This window comes from Rhamphochromis longiceps, linkage group LG9 (assembly GCF_057381845.1).
Source record: "Rhamphochromis longiceps isolate RC_006_pf linkage group LG9, R_longiceps_female_GT1.1, whole genome shotgun sequence".
NCBI lineage: Eukaryota > Metazoa > Chordata > Actinopteri > Cichliformes > Cichlidae > Rhamphochromis > Rhamphochromis longiceps.
The window spans coordinates 31,235,174-31,260,527 of record NC_140565.1 but is presented as its reverse complement, the minus strand read 5'-3'; the positions used below and the strand labels follow the sequence as shown (position 1 = coordinate 31,260,527).

General features: G+C 43.0%; 1 protein-coding gene and 3 long non-coding RNA genes across 4 annotated transcripts in view; 1 reads left to right on the top strand and 3 right to left on the bottom strand.

Moving 5' to 3' along the window:
* The window catches only part of LOC146662568 (uncharacterized), a 73,876-nt gene extending 48,847 nt beyond the window's left edge, over window positions 1-25,029 (top strand). Inside the window, exon 2 of the long non-coding RNA XR_014913397.1 lies at window positions 24,724-25,029. This is a non-coding gene — a long non-coding RNA (uncharacterized LOC146662568). The remainder of the gene's footprint in view (window positions 1-24,723) is intronic.
* On the bottom strand, window positions 377-946 carry LOC146662571 (uncharacterized). Its single transcript, XR_014913395.1, has 3 exons — window positions 811-946; window positions 567-737; window positions 377-487 (listed from the first exon to the last, which is right to left on the bottom strand). It is a non-coding gene; the product is annotated as an uncharacterized LOC146662571 (long non-coding RNA).
* On the bottom strand, window positions 15,153-16,682 carry LOC146662570 (eotaxin-like). Its single transcript, XM_085419277.1, has 4 exons — window positions 16,610-16,682; window positions 15,403-15,535; window positions 15,271-15,332; window positions 15,153-15,178 (listed from the first exon to the last, which is right to left on the bottom strand). The coding sequence occupies exons 1-4, from the start codon at window positions 16,677-16,679 to the stop codon at window positions 15,153-15,155; spliced, it is 291 nt and encodes a 96-aa protein (XP_085275403.1). The 5' UTR covers window positions 16,680-16,682.
* On the bottom strand, window positions 18,544-19,113 carry LOC146662569 (uncharacterized). Its single transcript, XR_014913394.1, has 3 exons — window positions 18,978-19,113; window positions 18,734-18,904; window positions 18,544-18,654 (listed from the first exon to the last, which is right to left on the bottom strand). It is a non-coding gene; the product is annotated as an uncharacterized LOC146662569 (long non-coding RNA).
* Window positions 25,030-25,354: the final 325 nt, after the last annotated feature.

The window sequence follows — 25,354 nt, the reverse complement described above, 5'->3', positions numbered from 1 at the left end:
ACAGAAATGTAGCAGTGACAACAATATTGGATGCTGTAATCGTACTGGGCAATTAGTGATACAAAAAACCTGTTTTATCCTGTGAATAAAAGTATATGTTTTTGTCAATGTACCATAATAACAGAAATGAAACGCAATATTGTGTCAGGACAATTCACTATTTATGCACAATAAATAAAGGAGCATAGCGCGACAATTTCTGTTCAGCGCCAGACTTGCTTGTAACCTATATCTGTCACGGCTCAACGGCACGAGGGAACAGGGATGGACACAGGCGCAGAAACCAACCCGGAAGCGAGGTGACAGAAAACAAATGATTTATTTCCGCCCACAGGTAAACAAAGGTGAAACACAAAGCGACGCCACCACACTAGTGGCGCGTAGGATTCGTCGGTGATAATGAGGGCGACCTAGACACCTCTAGGAGACGGCTGAACAGCGGGGACAGCGGGGAGGTAGAAACAGGACTAGGTAGGGGCCGGGGGCACTGGAACAAGAGGAGATCACGATCAGAGGGATCCAGCAGACAACCAATAATCCTCCGCAGTTGAATTGAATTGCCTTACTTGGTTTCAGATGGAGGGGACAGGTGGAGCGGAAAACCCGGAAGCGGTCGAGGCGTGGGGAGGCAGGCAGGTGAGCGGTGGGCCGGCAGGCCACGTTGTGTAAGCAGCTGGCGGCCCAGGTCCAGGAGGACGGGAGCGAGGGGAACAAGATCTCCACTCCGGGTGCTATCGCTGAGGACAAGAAAAGACAGGTCAGTCATCACACGGCGTTAAGACAAGGTTTAGGATGCTCCACTGAACTAACATGGGAATAGCAGATACTCAGGCGATGAGTGGTTGAGAGCGCAGGTCTGATATACCGCTGGCACGATTGCTCACAGGTGGTCAGCCAGGGAGGGGCAACCGGACTCCGCCTAAAGGAGGAGGAGCCGCTGTCTGAGACCTGCAGGTGCCCAACCAGACCATGACAATATCACCAATTATGTTAAGAAAAATGACGCATTAACTACAACAGCAGACTGACCTTTGTATAAATGCTTGGAGCAGACTAACCTGTGAGCTGGAGGGTTCTGGGACGTTATATTTGATCTTTGAATGGCTGCAATCCAGGCCACCCGTCGCGTCTTTGTTACTTCGGAAACATGGCTCGAACAATTTCTCTTCAACGACGTAATCCGATAACAACCGATCTCTTTACCCGTCGGCTTCCCGTAGCTGTCATGTGACCGGCTATTGCAGTTAATAATACAACAGCTTCTTGACATTTTTGCGTTTCTTTTTATTGCTGTATAACTGATTTTAATTGAAAGCCTGCGTGCGCTAGTACCGCTTGCCATGAGTTCCCAGAATCCTTTGCGGTTCTACCCCTGAATGACGTCACATTTTCAATCTCTATATAACATGCATGTTAAATTTTATATTTGGGGTAAAATATCAAGTCTTTTCAAGTAAACCGGTTCAAGTCCAATTCAAGTCCCAAGTCATTGGTGTAAAAGTCCAAGTCAAGTCACAAGTCTTAGAACATTTTTTCAAGTCAAGTCTAAAGTCATAAAATTAATGACTCGAGTCTGACTCGAGTCTGTAAAATTATGATATTATTTTATGCCATGTTAGACCCCGAAATAAAGATTGTGAATTATTATGTAGTTTAAGTTGGCATTATTCTCCTGAATTAGAAGAAGGTGATAATTATTGCAGTATTTAAACTGATTTGCATTGCATTAGACTGCTGATTTATTGTGAATGAATGATATTGTTTATGATGCATTATACTGTTGAGTTATAAGGAATACTGTTCGCAGAAAGTCATCGCCTTATTTGTCTGATTAGAAGAGAATAGAACATGCTGGAGTTTTCTGCCCCATCTCAGCACGAGCAGATAAACAGGGAGCCAAGGTCGTAGCTTAGGCGCCGTGTGAGAGAAAGAATGTGAATGTTTAGGCTTTTATGATAAGATGGGAGAACCAGAGGCTATAAGAGTTTGAGCAATGCTCCACCACTTTGAGATTTGAGGCTGTCTGCATCAGTGTCCATCTCCCACGTGTGTGATCATTAAATCATCGTTTGACTCAACCCGACCGGACCAGTGTTGTTATTGTGGTTTTTCTCTTGTCTCCATCCCCAATATTTTGAACCTTAACATTTTGGGGGCTCGTCCTGTGGTATTGGGGTGGAATTTAAAAGTTTGGACGGTCCGAGGTTGTCGAACGGACAGGCACGAGCCAGTGGTCTGATTTGAGTGGACAAAAGCCGGCTTATCTAAAGGTAAGGCACTACCTGTTGAATTATTTCCAAAATGTGCCAAATTGGATATGACTAAATTAAAGTCTACTCACTGAAATTACTGGTAGAGTGTCTGTTTTGATTTTGATGAGAATCACCGTGTGTTATGCAGTTAAAGTTGCTTAAGAGTATTTAATGAAGTTGAGGAAATATGAAACTGTTCCAGAAGTAACAGAGAATGTTGGGTTTGAGTCCCTGGATAGTGAGCTGAAGGCTCAGGTAGTTTAGTAGGGAAATTAGGACAAACTGTTCCAGAAGTAACAGAGACTGGTTAATAGTTTTACAAATTAGGTCAGAAACTGTTCCAGAAGTAACAGAGACTGTTTAATTGGTCGTAAAAAAGTTATCTTTCTTCGGTTGGACCCGTTATGGTAAAATTTCTCAAAATCGGTTAGGTGAAAATTATTATAGGACGGCACCAGAAGTTGCTAAGAAGCACATAGCCCGGGGGTTACGCCCCCTCCTAGTCGTGGACGCGCGGCTTTGACCTGTCGGCGAACAGGGTTAGTTCAGTTTGGGTTATCTGTGGGGTACAGGGCATCCTGAAATAAGCTAGGAGTTACCGAGTCTCCTCACCGTTTTAAACGGTGTCATGTGCTTGTTTGGATACTGTTAAATTGAGTTAGGGATTTTAGAAATTAGGTCAGAAACTGTTCCAGAAGTAACAGATACTGTTTAATTGATTACAAAAAAGTTAACTTTCTTCGGTTGGACCCGTTATGGTTAAATTTGTCGAAATTGTTTAGGTTCTTTAGAAATCAGGCCATAGGCTGTTCTGGAGGAAACAGATACTGGTTAATTGATTACTCGTTATTTTAAATTTGTCGAAATTTCTTAGGTGCTCAATCTGTTAGGCCTGTCAGTGATTGTAAATACAAGACGTCTTTTGTAATATAAAATAATAGAGTTTTGCCTGAGCTTGGTGTGAGACTGTGTGTGACGTGCAGCTGCGGCGCTGAGGGCTATTTTTAGACTGTGTGTGAACATGCAAATGAGCTGTGAACTACACAGAGGACTTTTGCTTCCTGTTTAGTGTGTTTTGTGGGATTTGCAAATAATGATACAAGCTTGTAATAAAAACGCTGATTTTGTTGATTATAATATTATAAATAAGGATTTGAATGACTACGCTGAATGTTTGATGTTCGGCTGGATTTTAATATAGAAGAGATAAATTGTGTTTGAGTAAGACCGGCACTTCAGTCGGCAGAGTGTGATTGTGATGAAAATGATATTAAATAAATCTCTTAGTGTGTTGATACAGGTGGCTACGGGCCTGGACCACCCGGCCCCATGAGCAAACAAAAAGTTAAGTTAACCCACCTACAAACGCACATACACGCAATGAAGAAACAGCTTACACCCATGAACATGTGAAGATTTTCCAGCAAGTTTAAAGCAGTGAAGCTTAACATACACCCGCCGTTACACAATAAAGTTTATCCACTACTAATGAATAAACTCTCTGGGTTGCAGGACAACATCTTAACTTCAAAAAAAACCAAAAAAAACCCACTGGTCTGACAAACCAGTGAAGATATGACAAATTTAGTGGTTAGAAAAGTCAAATTGTGACAAGTTTTCTGCCGATTGATAAATATAGGTGATTACTGAATGAAAGAAAATTCCATTTTGAACTTTAAATACAATCTTAAGAATTTTAAAATGTACCTGTGTCGTCCTGTCAGCTTGGTGGGTTATGAGAGGATTATATGGAGAGAAAAAAAAAAAAAAAAAAAAAAAAAAGGGGGAGTGAAGGCTGACACAGGGCCTGGCCCCGGTGTTTCTCCCCTCTCTGACTGATATAGCCAATACAACATCATTAGTTTTGTTTTGTTTTGTTTTTGTTTTGTTTTTTTTGTTTTTTTTCTCTTTATGTTTGATTACAGGTAGGGAAGCCGAGGCTGACCTGGACGCCTGCTCTCCCCTCCACCATCGTTGCTCACTCCTCCACCATCTTTGAAGTGACCCTGACCAAATGCTACAGCAGCTGGACCTATAACAACAGCTTGAAAATGTCAACAGTGCTGCAGGAAAACGATATCAGGCTGCGGAGATGGAGAGTGTTAAATCCAAGGCCCGTTTCACTACACGGGGAGATTTCCGTCAGTCTCTCTTCTTAAATGAGAAGATTGAGAAAGGTCCGGCTCCCACCAATGACTTTGACCACCTGCTATAGAGGAACTATCGAGAGCATACTGAGCAGCTGTATCACTGTCTGGTTCGGGAACAGCAACATGCCGGACAGACGAGCTCTACAGAGGGTTATGCGAGCAGCTGAGCGCACCATCCGCTCCGAACACCTTGACCTGCACTCAATCCACAGCAGGCAGTGCCTGATCGGACACACCCCTCTCACACACTCTTCACATTCTTGCCATATGGAAAAAGACAGCTTCAGCGGACAGAGCTGTGACGACACGCCCATTAAGCCCGGAGGAAAAGTGAGGCCGAGCAAAACAATGCTGACCTTAACAACTCTGCATTAAAACTGTGCAGGACAGTGACGGACCAACACTGATGATCGGGCAGCAAAACAGGGCGTGCCACAGACAAAGGAAAACTGAGGACAGGAGGCACCTCAGAATGGAGAAAAACACCAGGAGAAAATAAGCTGAAGGCACAGGGGTCGGGGCTCAGACAGGAGCTGACCTCTGGGAAGAGCCGAACAGCAGAACCACAGAAGGTCCAAGGGAAACATCAATGGACTTTAATCTGATTTCTACGGAAAAGACTCTGAGGTTTCTGCCCTCAATAAGACCTCGAGGCATCAGAGCAGAAACTGAGCATGGCCCAGGAGGAGCTAGCTGAAAATCGAACCCATCAGGCTTGGAGTCCAAGACACCGGACTTGAAATCAGGCCGGAGCATCCTGGAGCTAGATGAGCAGTGTGATTTGTCCGGTCTGCTATGGAGCAAACGTTAGGGGGATGGCTTCCTGTCGCCTCTGCCGTCCTCCGATCGCTCAGCGTCCTGGGCTGCCCAGCTCCGGACTGAACGCTCGGGCCGAGACACCCAAACAACCATGGACTCCATTCCCCTGGAATGGGACCACGACTACGACCTGAGCCGTGGGCTTGAAAGTGCAAGCAGGGATCCCAGAGAGCCTTGAGGCCTGTGTTAAACTAACAGAACAAAGATTAAGGTCTTCCACTGGGGAGGTGGAAGCTGCAGACTCTCCTATACACCTTCTGGATGTCAGCCGTTCCACCTGCAAACAAACGGACAGCAGTCGCACTTCTGCAAGCAACAAACGGACATCCAGACAATTGAGCTGCGTATCAAAACCCTGAAGGAAGACCGAAGCAAAAGGGTCAAGTTAAGGAGGAGCGAAATAAGGAGAAGATGCTGGACACTGGAGAAAAGGACTGCCTCAATTGGGGCCAGAACCAGTATGGACAGAACTCTGAGCAGCAGCACCAATGGATGCAAACAGACTGAAAAGGAGGAGGGCAGGACCCAGGGCACGCTTCAGGCCGTGGTTTACCCAGAACACTACAACAGGAAAGTGATGAACACAAACACCCACACAAACACACACATCTACATGCACCGACTCAGAGTGAAAAGAAACATACATATGAACATATGCACTCGTTGATTGAGGGAGAAATGACACACACACACACACAAATTAAAATGTTGATTCAATGAACTGAGAAGTGATCCACACACACACACGCTGATGCAATGAAGAATGCTTTACTAACAAATGCTGCACACAAACATCCAAATACGGAGTTGGTTACAACAGCAAGAACTGATTGATTATTTATTGCTTAAATGTATTTCATGCCACGCAGAGGGCATTTGTGTAGATTTAGAGGACATGGTCTGAAGCACTTTGATAATGAAAACAATGTCTGTGCGTGATGTCTGTTTATGGCTCAAAGCCTCCACTGAATTGTTTACTGTGCTTCACACAGTCTAACAAGGAGCAGTGGTACAGAGCGAAAATGATGAATGAATGGTGTGAGTTTTATTTCGAAGAGATTATGAAAAGGTTGTGTTGATTCAACTTAGTTGTTTACGTTTTTGCCAAAGTAAAGAGTTGGTGTGTAACTAGTGTCCACTATTGAGTCAAGTAAATCCAACATGTTTTGTTGGTGCAAAAAGGAGTTTTGGTTGATCTTTGGGTTTTGTTTGATACTAGGTTGATTCTATCAGTGAGGTTTGGATTGTTTTCTTTCTCTGAGAGAGAAAAGGATGGTTTTATGCTTGGGCATGTTTGTAATGGGCCCCAGTATCTGTTATTATATGAGTGTTTAATTGGTTACGTCTGTGTTTGCTTTCGTTACAGTGCACTGAGATAAGAACATCTGAGAGGTGTGATCCACCGGTGGTGATATTTTGGTATTTTGTGAGCTCCTGATTTAACAAATCGGCTCCTTAATCCAGGCCTGAGAGAGTGAATTTTAAAGTGCTATAAAATATTCTTACTGAAAACAGTCGCGAAGTATTTTTCTCCATGATTATAATGGGCTGAGGAGAAAAGTCCTGATCCTAAAAGGATTGCAGCGAGTCAATCCAGTCCAAGAAAAAGCAATAAATAAGGAATTGTTTCCTTTAAAATGATGACGTCATCTTGCTGGTGAAGGAGCCTCGAATAGGTTGCGCGTGAGACTCCATTATCAGCAATATCTGGTATGAATGTGTGTGGATGTATGTATGTGACTGGACTGTTATGGACTGACGACTAAAAGCTTTAACTGACTTGGTACTGAGACAAAGACGGTACCGACTTTAGGATTAGTAAATGTCCACAGACAGTTCACCCAGCCTGTAAAAGAAGGGTGGATGTTTTGTCTTGCTTTGTTTTGTTTTTGCAAGAGCAGAAGGTTGACAGAGACTGAGGGGGGAGGCTGTAGCTTCACAGGAGTGTGAACTGCGGATTTAACCCTTGGGTTGCCAAGTTGGAGTTACTGATGCTTACATAAAAAATTGTGTTTTAGTAGCTGTGTTTCGATTAGGGTACCATTATAAAATGGTTGGGAATGTTAAATGCTAAAATGAAGAAAAGGTTTGAATTCACTTATGACTGAACATGTTATTAGTATTAATCATAGTGGGTCACTGTAAAGAGTCAAGTAACTTTTATAGAGGAAAGAAAGAAAAAAAAAAAGAAAAAACCCTCTACCGAGGCCTATAAATAACAGGGAATGATAGACTTGCCACACGCAAAATAGAGATAATGTAATGATAAATACTGGTCCCCGCCTTTTGGGTGACATCTTGAAATAGTCAGCAATTTAAAAGTAAGATAGAACCGACAGGGGTGGTGCTGCACAAGAATGAGAGTAAGATAAAGTAAAATATTGTGTTTAGCTTTGAGAAGTTTAAAGTAAAATGTACCATTACACTCAGAGGATCAATATGAAGTTTGATATATGCTAATTTTGAGTGAAGTACATGACTGGTGACTGTTCTGTCCTGAGCTTTTGTTTTTACAGCACCCGCTTGACCACACCAACAGTTTTTCGCCACCGAAAAGGAGTACTTGTAGAGAATAGAGAATGGGGAGGAAAATCACCAAAACTGGGAAAGGTAAGCCCCAAAGGGGGTGATAACACCATAACTTTCACTTATGGTCAAATTCTTAAAATTTGACCCCGAACTTGAAAAATTCTTCAAATATTTAGAGACAAAGTAGGTTGAAATAAAATATAAAGTTATAAACCACAAAAGGATGAAGCAAATGAATTGATAAGATGGTGAATCGATACGCAGTAAGCTGTCGATCACGTTGATTATGTTTATTCTAGTGAGCAGAGCAGGATTATTATTACTAAAGAATACAAATGAAATAGCAAAAACTAGAAGTGGAAAAACATTTGTGCTAACGGAAATAAAATCAAAATAAGAAAAGTGTTTACAAAACTAATTAAAATCAATTGGATTTATAGCAAAATGTGTGTAGCACCATTGTTGTGTGTATGCCCTACGATAGTCAAGTCATTTAAACTTTACATAGTGCACAAGGGGAGTTCATTGATCACTACTGTGAAACTAATAAGATTTAGGAGCTATGTAAGAAACTTACAGGTTCCACTGAAATTTTTATAAGCAGGATATTAAAACTTATTTATATAACAATATCAAAAATGTAGATCAGGGACCAACTTAGAAGTCACTGACACTTGACTAGCTGTAAACCATTGGTTTAGGAATAAGTGATTGCACTGGGCTTTCTATTACACAAAAGTCAACTCATTTATGATATCTGAGGAAGTATTGTGATTTAATTTGGAGACACAAAGGAACATTTGGCACTTCCCACATCTCACATATGTTTACTGTTGCACCCAACCATTCCACAACTGAAATGCCTGTGACTCCTAATTATTTCAGGCAAACGGAGCGAACCATATTCTGTTATAATCCCATCTGATTGGGGCTTTTATTCTTGACGTTTGGAGAGAGCTCTTCATTACTAGTACTAGTCAGGTTTTGTTCACATGTTTGTTCCAGGTCTCTCAGTCAAGAGGAGTTTGAACTCCAAATATGGTGAAGTCTTTTCGCACATTGAGATCACTAATAACTCTTAGCAAAAATGTGATCTTGTAGAAACAATCAGGTGACATGGAGTCAGTTATAAGTGCGACTCTCAGTTTTACTTTATTGGAAAATATTTTTGCATTTTATCCATATTTGTTTTTAACAAAAATCAAAATTCCACATTCTCCTGCATATCAGTTTTGAACCAGATAGGACGACAGATTGTGGCCCTGTGTTTTCCTCCATTACACCTGCCACTGCATCTCGATAATCTTTGTGTTGTTCCTCCTGGGGTGTCACTCTCCCCTATCTGGCTCACATGACTCTTACCTTTTGAAAAATTATGTTTGAATCTCGCTATTCGGTCAAGAATTCTCTATGCCCTTGTTAAAGAGTTGTCTACTAGGAAAAAGTGAAATGAATATAAGTATAAAGTCCCGACGTGCACTACAGTATAAATTAATAGGTTAGGCATGTTCTCCGTGAAATTAAATAAGCTTAAAATAAATAAATAAAAATAATAAAATAAAACTCTGAGTTTAACAAAATGTTTCAAATGAAAATATCAGGTCTATCTCTCTGGCTTTCATAAAATGTAAAAAGGGTGGGAAAAAACAATTGGTAAGACCACCACCCCACACATGTGATATTATTTAAAGGTACGGTTGTCCTCTTTAAGAAACATCAGGACTTAGAAGAGTGGTAAGTAGAGTATGAGAGCTACAAGTGAACACTAAATGTACACTATGGTGTGTTAAAATAAATTAGAGGGCCGTCAGGGGGTTATGAGGGACATTTATAAAGCAAAAATCCCACAAATCTTGAAATGCACTTGAAAAGCTCACACACGAAGGTTAGCTTAGCTGACCTTGAAGAGCTCATCAGGGGGAGCATACTCCCCCTCCTTGAAGAGCTCCCCCATTCAACCCACATCACCGGAAAACAGCTAACACCAGATAAGGCAGCGTGGTGCAGCCCGAGACAACAGGATTGGAACATCTAAATAATTGTGCGAGCACCTTCAAAAGGTTTGTCGATTGACCAAAATTATGAACACGCAGTGCAGCAGGAGTTAATAGTCTTAATACCCAGGGATAAGCAGGGGAGCATGGCTGATGTGTTGAAACTGGAATTTTGTGACACTTAGTTTTGGCAAAATACAACTAAAATTATAACTGGCACTAATCAACGTTAACCTGAAACTGAGGATTTTCGGACAATATAAATTAGACTAAACTAGCAAAGACTTGGTAAACATTGATTACACCTGGTACAAACATCAGGACTGATGACTATTGTAAATCTGGAGTCGAAACTAAAATAAAAAATAAGAACTAATGAAAATAGTAAAACGATTTGAACCCTGGTGTGGAGTTTTGCAACTCTGACCAGGAAGCAATATAAAATGGATTGTTGGAACAGTTGGCGTTAAAGTCTCTTTTGGCACTCCAGTCTACGATGGCATTGAACATCTTTAGCCGTTGAACATCTTTAGGGCGGAAAAGGGTTGGTGTGACCAACGGGTGGTTTGGCTTGTTGTAAGTATATTTTGAGATCAGGTGGCTCTGGATAGACCAGTTACCAGGTCTTGGAAAGAGGACAGACTCATTAAATGAGAAGAAGGAAGTTCCTGGGATTGAAGATCCTCTGGGTGAGTGGTTGATTGAAAACATTCATAAAATAAAAGCTATCTGTTGTTATTGATTGGTAATAGATTGATAATTGGCCACATTTACGGCTGTGTTGACTTGTTGTGGACGTAGTCTGCCTCATGTTTGAGCACTCTGACTAAACAGGTTGAAAATAGACACATTAGATGAGAAGAGTATGCAGCGCCACCCTGTCAGACCCCAGTGACGATGGAGCTCAGTGATGAATCAGGTGAGCTGCATTTATGGCTGTATCATGGCAGAGTTTCCCCTGCTGTGGTCAGTGAAGAAAAATCAGGAGAATGTCAAATTTAAGAGAGCCATCTATAAACGTTTATGTGTCAGGTTGAATGGGACAAAAGGGGGTGTTTTACTGTTGTTTTAATATCAGCATTTTATTGTTGTATGAGACTTATGCAACGAGCATTTATAGAAGCTTTTGACCGTATTCTAACATTTGTGTCCCTGTGATTGTTATAACCTCTGATTAGTCTTTTATTTACAGGTGTTAGGATATTGATTTAATTTTTCTTTGCAGGGGTAATCATGATAATTTATATACATATGGCAGTTTGTTGCTCATTATAGAGTTGCGCTCAAGTTAATAAGGGTCAAAAGCTACAGTCAGCGCGAGGTCTGACTGATCTATGGTGTGGAGTGACTTCGAGCATGGAGGGCTGCACGCGCTTACATAACACTAAGATCATGTTATTCTTTGTGATTTTTATTCAATTATGTCTTTTGCTAGGTATAAGTAGTGGCAGTTAATTAGACGATATTCATTAAAATATTAAAAATACTTGAGTCAGAACATTGCACGCAGATCAACTTAATATTCTGGGTAACGTGGTGCCTGCCTCACCTTTTCTTTTAATGTTCTAGTTCTGTTGATTTGACACATTGGAATGTGTCAAAAAAGGGGGGGGGGGGGGGGAGTTGGGTTTCAACATCAAACAAGGATTGTTTGAACATTTTTATAACTTGATTTGTGTCTTTAATAACTTAGGAATGGTAAAGCTTAAGCTAATGGTGGCCCGAGAAGTTTACGGTCTTTTGTAGAGAATCAGTGAGAAGCATAAATCATTATTTATTTATCATTATTTCCATCCACTAGAAGGTCAGTAGATAATAACATTAGATTATTAGGGCTAGGAAGGGGGTGTTTTGGTTTTCTGTCTCTTACAGAGAAAGGAACAGACACCAGACGAGGCCACAGAGATACGAGGGTCCTTCGCAGCAGAGACAGATACAGTGACTGCCGAGACACCAACTGGGTCCAAGGGTCATGGCGTTTGGGCTCCAGCTAGTCACTTCAAAAGGATGAATCCCATAAATACAGCAATAACCATGAAGGGGTTGACGGAAATCCGGAAACACCAGACCAACGAGGTTCGAGAGGCTCTTGGGCAAAAGGGGGACGCCTTCCTGTTCTTTTCTGGAGGATACACGGGAGACACAGGACCCGAGGATACACAGATCGTTGTTTGAAATAGGGGCAGAATAATCCCCTGATCTGTGTCACGACTGAAGGGTTGTCTAACCCCTGAGGTTGAAGTAAGAAGAACAGAGGATCACGCAACTGGACGACACTGGTAGCTGCAGCAATAAAATAAAGGTTAAGAGCTCTTCGGACAGAGGTTCTAGTCTACGTCTGAATGGTATAAGGGAACACCAAATAAAGCTGTGGGAGAACAGGGGAGTGTCATCTGGACCTGCTATCCTTGTAGTAATAGTTTGTCTTGCACCTGACTTGCGCAAACACAGAGGTCATCTTACATATGGTTTGCCCGTCAGGGGGACAAAGGACCTCAGGAGTGAGAAGAGATGAACCCGGCCACACTGGGCTACAGGGTGTTTGTGAGCTCATTAGAATAATGAGCTCATCAGGGGGAATATTGGAAAATATTTGCTCAATAATACTAAGATTTATTCTTATATTGTTTTTTACAGGTAAAAATTGTTTTGCAGAAATGCATAAAAAAACAGAAATAAAGTGACATAAGAGCAAGAAAAAAAGAAAATAAAGCCAGAACTCCAATGATGGATTAAAAATATTTGGTACAATGAAAAACTGATGTCAACACAGAGATTAAATACAGGGCTTCTCCACAGATTAGACTACACAATAATCTGCAAATGTAAAGAACATTTCTTAGAAAGTTATGCTAAGAAATGCTTTGGTTTAAATAAGCCTTTAAAAGTGATTGAAACACTGGAAATTTTGAGCTAGACCGTCACTGAGTAGCTTCTCTGACTTTTCGCTAAACAGGAAGTGACCTCTGCCCTTACCTTAAACTTATTAAATTAATTGATTATTTCCCTAAATGTCAAATCAACAGTATGCATTAATGGCATTAGCTTTACAAGAGCTCTGCCTATTGGTGAAACAGAGACACTAGCGTTTCCACAGCTGTGTGTGTGTATACATACATACATACATACATACATACATACATACATATATATATGTATATATATATATATATGTCTTGTGCTGCGACCACAAGACACTGATTTAGTAAAAGGACTAGATGTTTAATCCCTGATAATGCATTGCTTTGAATTGAGAGAATCTTGAAGGATTGCTGTTATGAGGAAAGGCAGCCCAGAAACTCCATCAGCAGCTTTTGGTTTTTTACCCAAGCTAATCTGCCGTTGTTTCTTCCTTGGTAAGGCTGAGACACCCTCATCCAAGGAGACCCTGCCAGGGTTGATCAGGCCCCGGAGTGTTTCACTGGTTTATGTTAAATTGTTATTTCTCTTCTTCTTTCTTCTGTTTAGTTTTCTACAGTTTACTTTCTTCTGTCCACTCACTGCACTTACTTAGTACTTAGTTCCTCCTACGCCGGGCGGCGCATTGGGCAGCTAGTGATCTCCATCGATGTCGGTCAGCAGCAACTGCTTCAGCTTCGTCCCAGGTAATATCGACAGTTCTCAGATCGTCCATGAATGTTCGACGCCATGTGGTCTTTGGTCGGCCTTGCTTTCGCTTGCCAGTGCGTGGACGCCATGTCATGGCAATCTTAGCTGGGCAATGAGGGGGTAGGCGTAAAATATGGCCCGCAAAGCGGAAGCGCCTTTCTGCAACAACATCGGCTAATGGGAGGGTGCCTGCTCTTCGCAGGACCTCCTCATTTGTTATTCGGTCCCGGTAGGAAATTCTCAGGATTCGCCGCAGGCCACGTTGTTGAAGAACGTTCAGGTGTAGAATAATTGCACTTGTTGAGCGCCAGGTTTCACTAGCGTAAAGTGCAGTAGGGAAGACAATAGAGTTCAGTAGTCTGATCTTGACCCTAACATTCAGGGAGGTCGAGTTCCAAATAGGTTGGAGACGTCGCAGGACACCAACTGCCTTCCCTACTCTGGTGTCGACATCCCGATCAGAGACCCCGTCATTCGAGATGATGCTGCCAAGATATGTAAAATTCTCCACCTCTTCAGCTCTTCTTCTTTTCTTCTTCTTCCACTCACTGTTTAACATTTATGGAGCCTCACTTCTTCAAAGGGATAGAAAAGTTGATAGAGAGAAGTAAGACAAATTGGACAAGATAGCAGAGAGGAGAGCCGGAAGGGGGGCGCCTGATCTGGCTTCCCACTCCTCCCCACCGGATCGGGCTGTTCGCTCTACCTCCCCACTGCCTCCCAGAAAAGGAGAGAAGAGCAGAATATTTACTTTTCTCGCGCGGTTAGCTGACTGCCTTAGCTGCTCAAGTGATGTCAGCCCTTTTTAACCATAGCCAGTGACTGGTCCTCTCAGCAGTGTTAGCTAGTTCTCTTATAGCCTGCCTGTTTTTCGCAGGTAAAATTTGTTTTGCATAAATGCATAAAAAGCAGAAATAAATGCCTGTCGTCTGATCCAAATCTCTCTAAGGAGTTTTGCTGTTGTGCTGGCAGCAAAGCCCCTGCACTCATCTTCCACCGGGCGTACATTGATCTTCTGATCTGTCCTCTGCTCAGCTGCCAAGTTTAGCTTTAACACCCCACTCACACAATGTACATTCTAAGATTTCGAACTGCAAATTTCCAGATTGTTTTATTTGATTTCATTTATATAATGTATATAACTCACTCACTTACTGCACATAATGTCCTTTTTCTATATATTCACTCACTGTATATAATGTTCTCTCTGTTTTTGTGCACAGTCCTGGAGCATATCAGGTCACATTTCAATGTGTGTTGTACTTGTATAACTACGCATGTGACAAATAAACAATGTTGAATCTTGAATATATATATATATTTCGTTTTGCTACTCGGGCCCAATAATGTTCTTTGTGGGCTGCATGAACTTTTTAAAAGTCTACTCAGTGAGCATCATCTACTAAAACACTAGTGGAATGCAATAGGCAATGTGTGTGACTATTTGTGAGAGTCTGGTGGGCACTGAAACAACAGAAGAAAAAAAATTGCTCAATAATACCAAAGTTTATTTTTGTATTACCACATTGCACTTCACATAAACACATGATGCACAGAAAGAGATTCACAAATAAGACAAAAAAAAGGACAAATAAAACCTGAACGCCAATGATCAATTAAAAAACAATGAAGTCAACAGCATGAATAAAATACAGGTTTATGCCACAGGTTAGAGTAAAAATTAATCGACAAATGCAAAAAAGAAAGTTTTAAGACAGTCAGGCTGAGAAAGCGCTCTGGTTTGAATAATCCTTTAAAGGTGATGGAAATACTGGAAATACTGATGCAGCAGACAGACTTCACACCTTCTTCATTTTGGCAGTGACTACAGAGGAAAAACAGACAAGCAGCAGCTTCAGTTTTTTTCTGTAAATACTTTGCATTTATTTCTGTGTGTTTCTTTTTAGCACGACTTACGATCTTTGACCCACTGAGCGTCTGGATCAGCACAAAGTTGTTTCCTATCTTTTGTGTTAAAACTGGAAATAAAAGACAGAAAATTATAGAGATTGTATATGTTTGTATGTAGGACAACGTGTGCTGACTTACATTATAGCCTTCACACAGCTTCCGCTTGCAGCCTGCTCACGATATGTTTCCCCCACCACCTCAGCAGTCTTATTGCCTTTGGTGATGTCAACGCAGCACGGTGGTTTCAGTCCAGGATGACGATGACGAGTACCTGGGAGATAAAAGGTTAAAAAGAGATTTTTCTTACTAGGGAGAAGTATAATTAGAAGGAAAATAAAAGTTAGATCTAGTTTTAAAATATGAAGCTCCTTACATCACTAAACAGAAGATGACTTTTAAAATGTGACCTGAAATTATGTTACAGTGCACAGGCATTTTTTGTGCAAATCAATCATCAAGTTTAACAAATCAATGTTCTCAACACAATTTGGGGCCCTCGATTACTTTTTGGGCAATTCTGGCATTATGTTAATTAAGTGAAAGGTGAAAAATATTTTCTCGTAGCTGCAAGATATTATCTTATACTCTCTCTGTGTCTCTCTCATTTTCTGCTTTCATGCCTTATGCAATGAGTCACAATGTATGCACCCCTCCAAAAACCCACTGAAATGATGACTTTGCTAAAAACTAAAATGAAGCAGTGAGATGTAGTTACAGAGTGAATTTGTTTGAAGGAAACCACTGCACCAACTGTGCTACACTAATAAGTTGGCAGTTATGATAGTTTAAGTGTCAACATATGCCTGGCATGCAACGCAGCGTGAGACATAACCCCATAAGTGACAGAAAACAAAAGTAGAAAACATAAATAGTACAAACATTGTTAATGGTAAGCAGTATAGCGGGAATGGATATGGTGTGGCTGTCAATCAGTCCAGCAATCGAACACAAAAGTCAGGTGAATGTCGTGCTTATAAAATAAAAATCTCCAAGACTTCTTCTAAATGTCGATGTAAAGGACGCCTTTAAAATGCTATCACTGACTAATGAAACTTAGCCCAGAAAACAGCTTCCAGGGTGTCTGGAGCTTTGTGGGTTGAAGTCAAGTAAATGCTGGAAAACACATGTGCAATTATAGACTGAGCAGATACCAGAATATGACTGATGTAAAGGTTTGTGGTCTTTACACAGTGGTCCTGCCCAATAAAACACCAAAATGTCAGAAGTGAACCTTATTCGCAAACAGGCAGCAGCCATTGTTGGAGATATTCATTGCTGTGATCAAATGATCTATTTTATCTCTTTTTTTCCTCATTTTTCTTTATAAAAGTAAGAGCACAGTTACCTTCAGAGGAGTGGCAGCACACACACACCGAGAGCAGGAGGAGAGTGATGGAGAGGATCTTCACAGTCATTTTCACCGGCGGTCTGGCTCACTGATCAAGTTGAAACTATACGCTGACCAATGCTTGGTTATTTATTGGTAAGTGCAGGAACACATGCAGGCACAACTGATGAGGTGTGATTATAGGTTTGTGTATTTGTGTGCAGGGTGTGGCATATCACGCATATCTCAGTATTTCAACCTATAGACACCTCACTGAGAGCTTTCTGACAAACAGCCTCACATACACGAAGTTCACAGATACTCAGATATGGTGTAGAGCCTGATGATTGATATCAACAGTCATGAGTAATGAATCTAAATCACCCACTGACTTTTGTTTGTCAGTGACTCATGATGCCCCTTAACAGTCTTGATACACATGGATGCTTATTTTTTCTTATAAATTCCCACGACTTAAACTTTTTCTTGTAATTTCACATAAATTGTTTAAGGTTTCTTGTTTGCATCAAGCTGTTTTACTACTGGAAACACAAAAGAACTCACTCTTAATGTTTATTTTATTTATGTTAACTTTTGGCAGATGATCAGATAAGTTTCACACTCTGCTCTGCAGGAAATGTGTGGCAGAAATGTGATCATGTCGACTGTCTTTATCTTCCAACACACACGCAAAGATCAACAGTTTCTAACACAGACTAAATACATCACATGAAAAATGGTTTGTGTATGCATTGCTAATTTCCAGAGGTGGGACCAAGTCATTGTTTTGCAAGTCTCAAGTAAGTCTCAAGTCTTTATCCTCAAGTCTCAAGTCAAGCCTCAAGTAATGTCAGGCAAGTCAGAGTCGAGTCTCAAGTCACTGGTGTAAAAGTCCGAGTCAAGTCTCAAGTCTGAAACTTTGAATTTCAAGTCCTTTCGAGTCTTTAAAAAAAAAAAAAAAAAAGCATGTTGCAGTTATGCTAAATGTAAATATTAGACCATGTAATTTTAAAATCTGTGTTTTTCTCAACACATGACAAAATAGTGAACTTAGAAAATATACATAAATTGTGAAATTGCACCTCTTTAAAATGCAGCTCAATTAAACCTAGCTCCAAGAATAGTTTTCACCGACAGTTCTGAGATAAGCTGCATGTTATTCTTGGATGCGGTTGTAGGACCAGCTTTAAAATCGCATGACAAAAATATCATACATATTAAAAAAAACTGCATCACCAACGTAGCCTGGACAACATTTGCTAGTTAGATGAAGTCAGCTATCTCATCGTAGCATATTTATATGCATATTTATAATCATACGGTTCTTGGAGTGAGTGCATACACTCGTGAAGTTTAGTAACTTCAGGTCACTGCAACAAGCCCAGGTACAGTTTACCGACGGATGGGTACAGGACCTTGAAATGCACCGTGTAGAACAAAAGACCATCGTACATATCATAAGTTTACCAGTCTCACAAATCGTCTTCATAAATACACATTCGTTAACAGTTTATTAATAGGACCTTTGAGCTCAACGGTAATTAATTAGTAGTGGAAATAATTTCTGGTTCGCATCACAGAAATGTAGCAGTGACAACAATATTGGATGCTGTAATCGTACTGGGCAATTAGTGATACAAAAAACCTGTTTTATCCTGTGAATAAAAGTATATGTTTTTGTCAATGTACCATAATAACAGAAGCGAAACGCAATATTGTGTCAGGACAATTCACTATTTATGCACAATAAATAAAGGAGCATAGCGCGACAATTTCTGTTCAGCGCCAGACTTGCTTGTAACCTATATCTGTCACGGCTCAACGGCACGAGGGAACAGGGATGGACACAGGCGCAGAAACCAACCCGGAAGCGAGGTGACAGAAAACAAATGATTTATTTCCGCCCACAGGTAAACAAAGGTGAAACACAAAGCGACGCCACCACACTAGTGGCGCGTAGGATTCGTCGGTGATAATGAGGGCGACCTAGACACCTCTAGGAGACGGCTGAACAGCGGGGACAGCGGGGAGGTAGAAACAGGACTAGGTAGGGGCCGGGGGCACTGGAACAAGAGGAGATCACGATCAGAGGGATCCAGCAGACAACCAATAATCCTCCGCAGTTGAATTGAATTGCCTTACTTGGTTTCAGATGGAGGGGACAGGTGGAGCGGAAAACCCGGAAGCGGTCGAGGCGTGGGGAGGCAGGCAGGTGAGCGGTGGGCCGGCAGGCCACGTTGTGTAAGCAGCTGGCGGCCCAGGTCCAGGAGGACGGGAGCGAGGGGAACAAGATCTCCACTCCGGGTGCTATCGCTGAGGACAAGAAAAGACAGGTCAGTCATCACACGGCGTTAAGACAAGGTTTAGGATGCTCCACTGAACTAACATGGGAATAGCAGATACTCAGGCGATGAGTGGTTGAGAGCGCAGGTCTGATATACCGCTGGCACGATTGCTCACAGGTGGTCAGCCAGGGAGGGGCAACCGGACTCCGCCTAAAGGAGGAGGAGCCGCTGTCTGAGACCTGCAGGTGCCCAACCAGACCATGACAATATCACCAATTATGTTAAGAAAAATGACGCATTAACTACAACAGCAGACTGACCTTTGTATAAATGCTTGGAGCAGACTAACCTGTGAGCTGGAGTGTTCTGGGACGTTATATTTGGTCTTTGAATGGCTGCAATCCAGGCCACCCGTCGCGTCTTTGTTACTTCGGAAACATGGCTCGAACAATTTCTCTTCAACGACGTAATCCGATAACAACCGATCTCTTTACCCGTCGGCTTCCCGTAGCTGTCATGTGACCGGCTATTGCAGTTAATAATACAACAGCTTCTTGACATTTTTGCGTTTCTTTTTATTGCTGTATAACTGATTTTAATTGAAAGCCTGCGTGCGCTAGTACCGCTTGCCATGAGTTCCCAGAATCCTTTGCGGTTCTACCCCTGAATGACGTCACATTTTCAATCTCTATATAATATGCATGTTAAATTTTATATTTGGGGTAAAATATCAAGTCTTTTCAAGTAAACCGGTTCAAGTCCAATTCAAGTCCCAAGTCATTGGTGTAAAAGTCCAAGTCAAGTCACAAGTCTTAGAACATTTTTTCAAGTCAAGTCTAAAGTCATAAAATTAATGACTCGAGTCTGACTCGAGTCTGTAAAATTATGATATTATTTTATGCCATGTTAGACCCCGAAATAAAGATTGTGAATTATTATGTAGTTTAAGTTGGCATTATTCTCCTGAATTAGAAGAAGGTGATAATTATTGCAGTATTTAAACTGATTTGCATTGCATTAGACTGCTGATTTATTGTGAATGAATGATATTGTTTATGATGCATTATACTGTTGAGTTATAAGGAATACTGTTCGCAGAAAGTCATCGCCTTATTTGTCTGATTAGAAGAGAATAGAACATGCTGGAGTTTTCTGCCCCATCTCAGCACGAGCAGATAAACAGGGAGCCAAGGTCGTAGCTTAGGCGCCGTGTGAGAGAAAGAATGTGAATGTTTAGGCTTTTATGATAAGATGGGAGAACCAGAGGCTATAAGAGTTTGAGCAATGCTCCACCACTTTGAGATTTGAGGCTGTCTGCATCAGTGTCCATCTCCCACGTGTGTGATCATTAAATCATCGTTTGACTCAACCCGACCGGACCAGTGTTGTTATTGTGGTTTTTCTCTTGTCTCCATCCCCAATATTTTGAACCTTAACATTTTGGGGGCTCGTCCTGTGGTATTGGGGTGGAATTTAAAAGTTTGGACGGTCCGAGGTTGTCGAACGGACAGGCACGAGCCAGTGGTCTGATTTGAGTGGACAAAAGCCGGCTTATCTAAAGGTAAGGCACTACCTGTTGAATTATTTCCAAAATGTGCCAAATTGGATATGACTAAATTAAAGTCTACTCACTGAAATTACTGGTAGAGTGTCTGTTTTGATTTTGATGAGAATCACCGTGTGTTATGCAGTTAAAGTTGCTTAAGAGTATTTAATGAAGTTGAAGAAATATGAAACTGTTCCAGAAGTAACAGAGAATGTTGGGTTTGAGTCCCTGGATAGTGAGCTGAAGGCTCAGGTAGTTTAGTAGGGAAATTAGGACAAACTGTTCCAGAAGTAACAGAGACTGTTTAATTGGTCGTAAAAAAGTTATCTTTCTTCGGTTGGACCCGTTATGGTAAAATTTCTCAAAATCGGTTAGGTGAAAATTATTATAGGACGGCACCAGAAGTTGCTAAGAAGCACATAGCCCGGGGGTTACGCCCCCTCCTAGTCGTGGACGCGCGGCTTTGACCTGTCGGCGAACAGGGTTAGTTCAGTTTGGCTTATCTGTGGGGTACAGGGCATCCTGAAATAAGCTAGGAGTTACCGAGTCTCCTCACCGTTTTAAACGGTGTCATGTGCTTGTTTGGATACTGTTAAATTGAGTTAGGGATTTTAGAAATTAGGTCAGAAACTGTTCCAGAAGTAACAGATACTGTTTAATTGATTACAAAAAAGTTAACTTTCTTCGGTTGGACCCGTTATGGTTAAATTTGTCGAAATTGTTTAGGTTCTTTAGAAATCAGGCCATAGGCTGTTCTGGAGGAAACAGATACTGGTTAATTGATTACTCGTTATTTTAAATTTGTCGAAATTTCTTAGGTGCTCAATCTGTTAGGCCTGTCAGTGATTGTAAATACAAGACGTCTTTTGTAATATAAAATAATAGAGTTTTGCCTGAGCTTGGTGTGAGACTGTGTGTGACGTGCAGCTGCGGCGCTGAGGGCTATTTTTAGACTGTGTGTGAACATGCAAATGAGCTGTGAACTACACAGAGGACTTTTGCTTCCTGTTTAGTGTGTTTTGTGGGATTTGCAAATAATGATACAAGCTTGTAATAAAAACGCTGATTTTGTTGATTATAATATTATAAATAAGGATTTGAATGACTACGCTGAATGTTTGATGTTCGGCTGGATTTTAATATAGAAGAGATAAATTGTGTTTGAGTAAGACCGGCACTTCAGTCGGCAGAGTGTGATTGTGATGAAAATGATATTAAATAAATCTCTTAGTGTGTTGATACAGGTGGCTACGGGCCTGGACCACCCGGCCCCATGAGCAAACAAAAAGTTAAGTTAACCCACCTACAAACGCACATACACGCAATGAAGAAACAGCTTACACCCATGAACATGTGAAGATTTTCCAGCAAGTTTAAAGCAGTGAAGCTTAACATACACCCGCCGTTACACAATAAAGTTTATCCACTACTAATGAATAAACTCTCTGGGTTGCAGGACAACATCTTAACTTCAAAAAAAACCAAAAAAAAACCACTGGTCTGACAAACCAGTGAAGATATGACAAATTTAGTGGTTAGAAAAGTCAAATTGTGACAAGTTTTCTGCCGATTGATAAATATAGGTGATTACTGAATGAAAGAAAATTCCATTTTGAACTTTAAATACAATCTTAAGAATTTTAAAATGTACCTGTGTCGTCCTGTCAGCTTGGTGGGTTATGAGAGGATTATATGGAGAGAAAAAAAAAAAAAAAAAAAAAAAAGGGGGAGTGAAGGCTGACACAGGGCCTGGCCCCGGTGTTTCTCCCCTCTCTGACTGATATAGCCAATACAACATCATTAGTTTTGTTTTGTTTTGTTTTTGTTTTGTTTTTTTTGTTTTTTTTCTCTTTATGTTTGATTACAGGTAGGGAAGCCGAGGCTGACCTGGACGCCTGCTCTCCCCTCCACCATCGTTGCTCACTCCTCCACCATCTTTGAAGTGACCCTGACCAAATGCTACAGCAGCTGGACCTATAACAACAGCTTGAAAATGTCAACAGTGCTGCAGGAAAACGATATCAGGCTGCGGAGATGGAGAGTGTTAAATCCAAGGCCCGTTTCACTACACGGGGAGATTTCCGTCAGTCTCTCTTCTTAAATGAGAAGATTGAGAAAGGTCCGGCTCCCACCAATGACTTTGACCACCTGCTATAGAGGAACTATCGAGAGCATACTGAGCAGCTGTATCACTGTCTGGTTCGGGAACAGCAACATGCCGGACAGACGAGCTCTACAGAGGGTTATGCGAGCAGCTGAGCGCACCATCCGCTCCGAACACCTTGACCTGCACTCAATCCACAGCAGGCAGTGCCTGATCGGACACACCCCTCTCACACACTCTTCACATTCTTGCCATATGGAAAAAGACAGCTTCAGCGGACAGAGCTGTGACGACACGCCCATTAAGCCCGGAGGAAAAGTGAGGCCGAGCAAAACAATGCTGACCTTAACAACTCTGCATTAAAACTGTGCAGGACAGTGACGGACCAACACTGATGATCGGGCAGCAAAACAGGGCGTGCCACAGACAAAGGAAAACTGAGGACAGGAGGCACCTCAGAATGGAGAAAAACCTGGCTGCCCCTGGGTGGGTCCGGGATGGGCGTGAGGTTCTGGGGGCGCTCCGTCTCTGGGCTGGGGCCCGGGCCGGGCCTCGGGGGCTTGGGTCCTGGTTGGTGTGTTGCCGGGGTTGTGGGCGGGTGGGTGCATGGGGGCCCGGCCCTGGAGCAGGGTGCCGCCGGTGCGTCGAGCCGCCTGGGGGGCTCTTCAACTGGTGGGGGGGATGGTCACATCTTGCAGGAGCTTTCTTCTCTTCAGGAACTCTCTGCAGGAGGGGGAGATACAGGAGAGGTGGAGGAAGATCTCAGCCTGGGCGTTTACCGTCTTATGTAGTCTGGAAGATGTGTGGATGGTGGGGTGGGTGCAGTTTTCTCTGTGGTGGGGTTGGGTGGACTGTCCAGGGCTCTGTGGAGCCGGGGGGCGCTACTGCACTGGGCCCCGGTCTGATGGGCCTGGGCCCCCCTTCCCTGGCGGGTCGCGGAGGGTGGGAGTGCCTACTGGGGTCAGCGGGGGAGCTGGCCCCAGGGAGGGGTTACCTGCCCCTCCCTTCCTTCCCTCCCCATCTCCAGCTGCCTCCCTCTTCCCGCTCCTCCACAACCACCCACACATGCAGGGCCTTGGAGTGGGGGTATGTCACCAGGGTGCAGAGGAGGCTACCCCCCCCCCCCCCCCCCCCCCCCGGTCCCCTTCTGGCTGCCTCTGCCTCAATTTTATCCCACAACTTAGACATTCACATTATTCACACTCTCATTACACATACATATAGGATCTTGGGGGTGGGCACAATCACGGAGTCCAAATTACCATCAGGGTGTATACCTCACCCCTGACGTCGTTGCCCACCTCTCAATTTTAAATACACTTAGTCATTGAGGGCTAGCAGGAGGGACTATGCGCTTACCTGCTGCTCCTTGGCAGGTAGCTCCATGCCCTCCTGGGTTTTAATTGCACCTTAGAACACATATGCATCAACACTACAATGAGCGGGTGGAGGGAGGTTTGGAGTCTTCTCCCACCCCCATTCTCTGCGGCCTGCTGGAGCGGGAGGGCTAGTAGGAGGAGTTGGCCGTCCGACTGCGGTCTGGGGTGTGGGGCCTCCCTGCTGCTGCGGAGTCGGGGTGGTCTGCCTCTCCCCACCGCAGGGAAAAGGGTAACACCACCTGGGTCTGGGTGCAATTCCCCCCTCCAGGGGCAAGGGTACCTAGACCCGGTTTGTAGAGTACGCTTGGGGAGTGTGATTGTGTGTACAACGTCTCTTTATGTCTGTCTCCACGTTGGTTGAGTGTGGAGTGAGTGCATATGAGAGCATGAGGGTGGGAATGGATGTTTGTGTCTGTGTGTGCCTGTATGTCTGTGTCTATATGTCAGGTTGGGTATCAGACGCCACCTCTCTGGGGACACCTCAGGCCCTCCAAGGTTTGGAGGCCTATCTCCACCCACCACCACTTCCCCTGCCGGTGGCGGACTCCCTCAGGTGTCGGTGTGTTGGTGGTTCTTTGTGTCTGGGGGTGGGCGTCCGGGTACACACCGGCTCACTCCTTGGCGGCCGCTTGTCGGGGCCTGGGGCCTGGGGCTCGCTCGGGCCCCTTTGGAGGTGGGGTGCCCCCGGCCTCTCGGCCTGGGGCTCGGTCACTCAGGCACAGCTGGGGGCCGGCGGAGCTCACGGGCGCGTCACTGCAACTCCCCCTGACTTCTGCTCCGCGGCTGCTGGGCGAGCCCTCATCTGGGACTCTCCTCAGCTCTTACTGGAACAGTGGCGCGGTTGCCCCTCTGTTGGTCTTCCTTGGTCTCTTGTGTTCTGGGGGCCTCTGGATGTCTGGAGTTTTGATCTCCTCCATACCCGCTTCACACCCTGGAGGACGGGGCTGTGGCCCCCCCACACTCCCTAGCAGATCATTACATGGAGAAACCTTTGGAATGCAAGCATGCTGATCCACACAGGTATGCACACATGGGTATTCACAGACGCGGACTAAAGCTTTCTTGGCTGCTGCCTCAAAGCACACTGTGCGCTGTCTATCTTGCGTGCTGCACAATATCGTTTATTATTTAGTAAATATTGATATCTATGACTAGCTAGTTTATTGTGATGGTGCTTTGTTTTCTCTATTATTATGTTGCTCTTTGTTGTTTGCTGTCTCCTCTGTTTGTTTTTTTTGTTTGTTTTTTTTTTTTTTCTCCATACAGGTGACCCAGGAGTTCTTTTTTTTTTTCTCTCTCTTCCCCCCCCTTCTCACCGTCTCTTCTCCCCTTTGGTTTTCTTTCTTTCTCTCCCCCTCTTTCTCTCATTCATTCCCCCTGTCCTATTTATTAAAAAAAAAAAAAAAAAAATGACAAAGGATGAACTGAAGCTCTGCCATCACGTAATGT

Coding starts and splice junctions, on each gene's coding strand:
- LOC146662570 (XM_085419277.1), bottom strand. CDS start 16,679: ATGACTGTGAAGATCCTCTCCATCACTCTCCTCCTGCTCTCGGTGTGT. Junction 15,536..16,609: donor GTGCTGCCACTCCTCTGAAG/GTAACTGTGCTC, acceptor TTTATCTCCCAG/GTACTCGTCATCGTCATCCT. Junction 15,179..15,270: donor CGCTCAGTGGGTCAAAGATC/GTAAGTCGTGCT, acceptor TTTCCTCTGTAG/TCACTGCCAAAATGAAGAAG.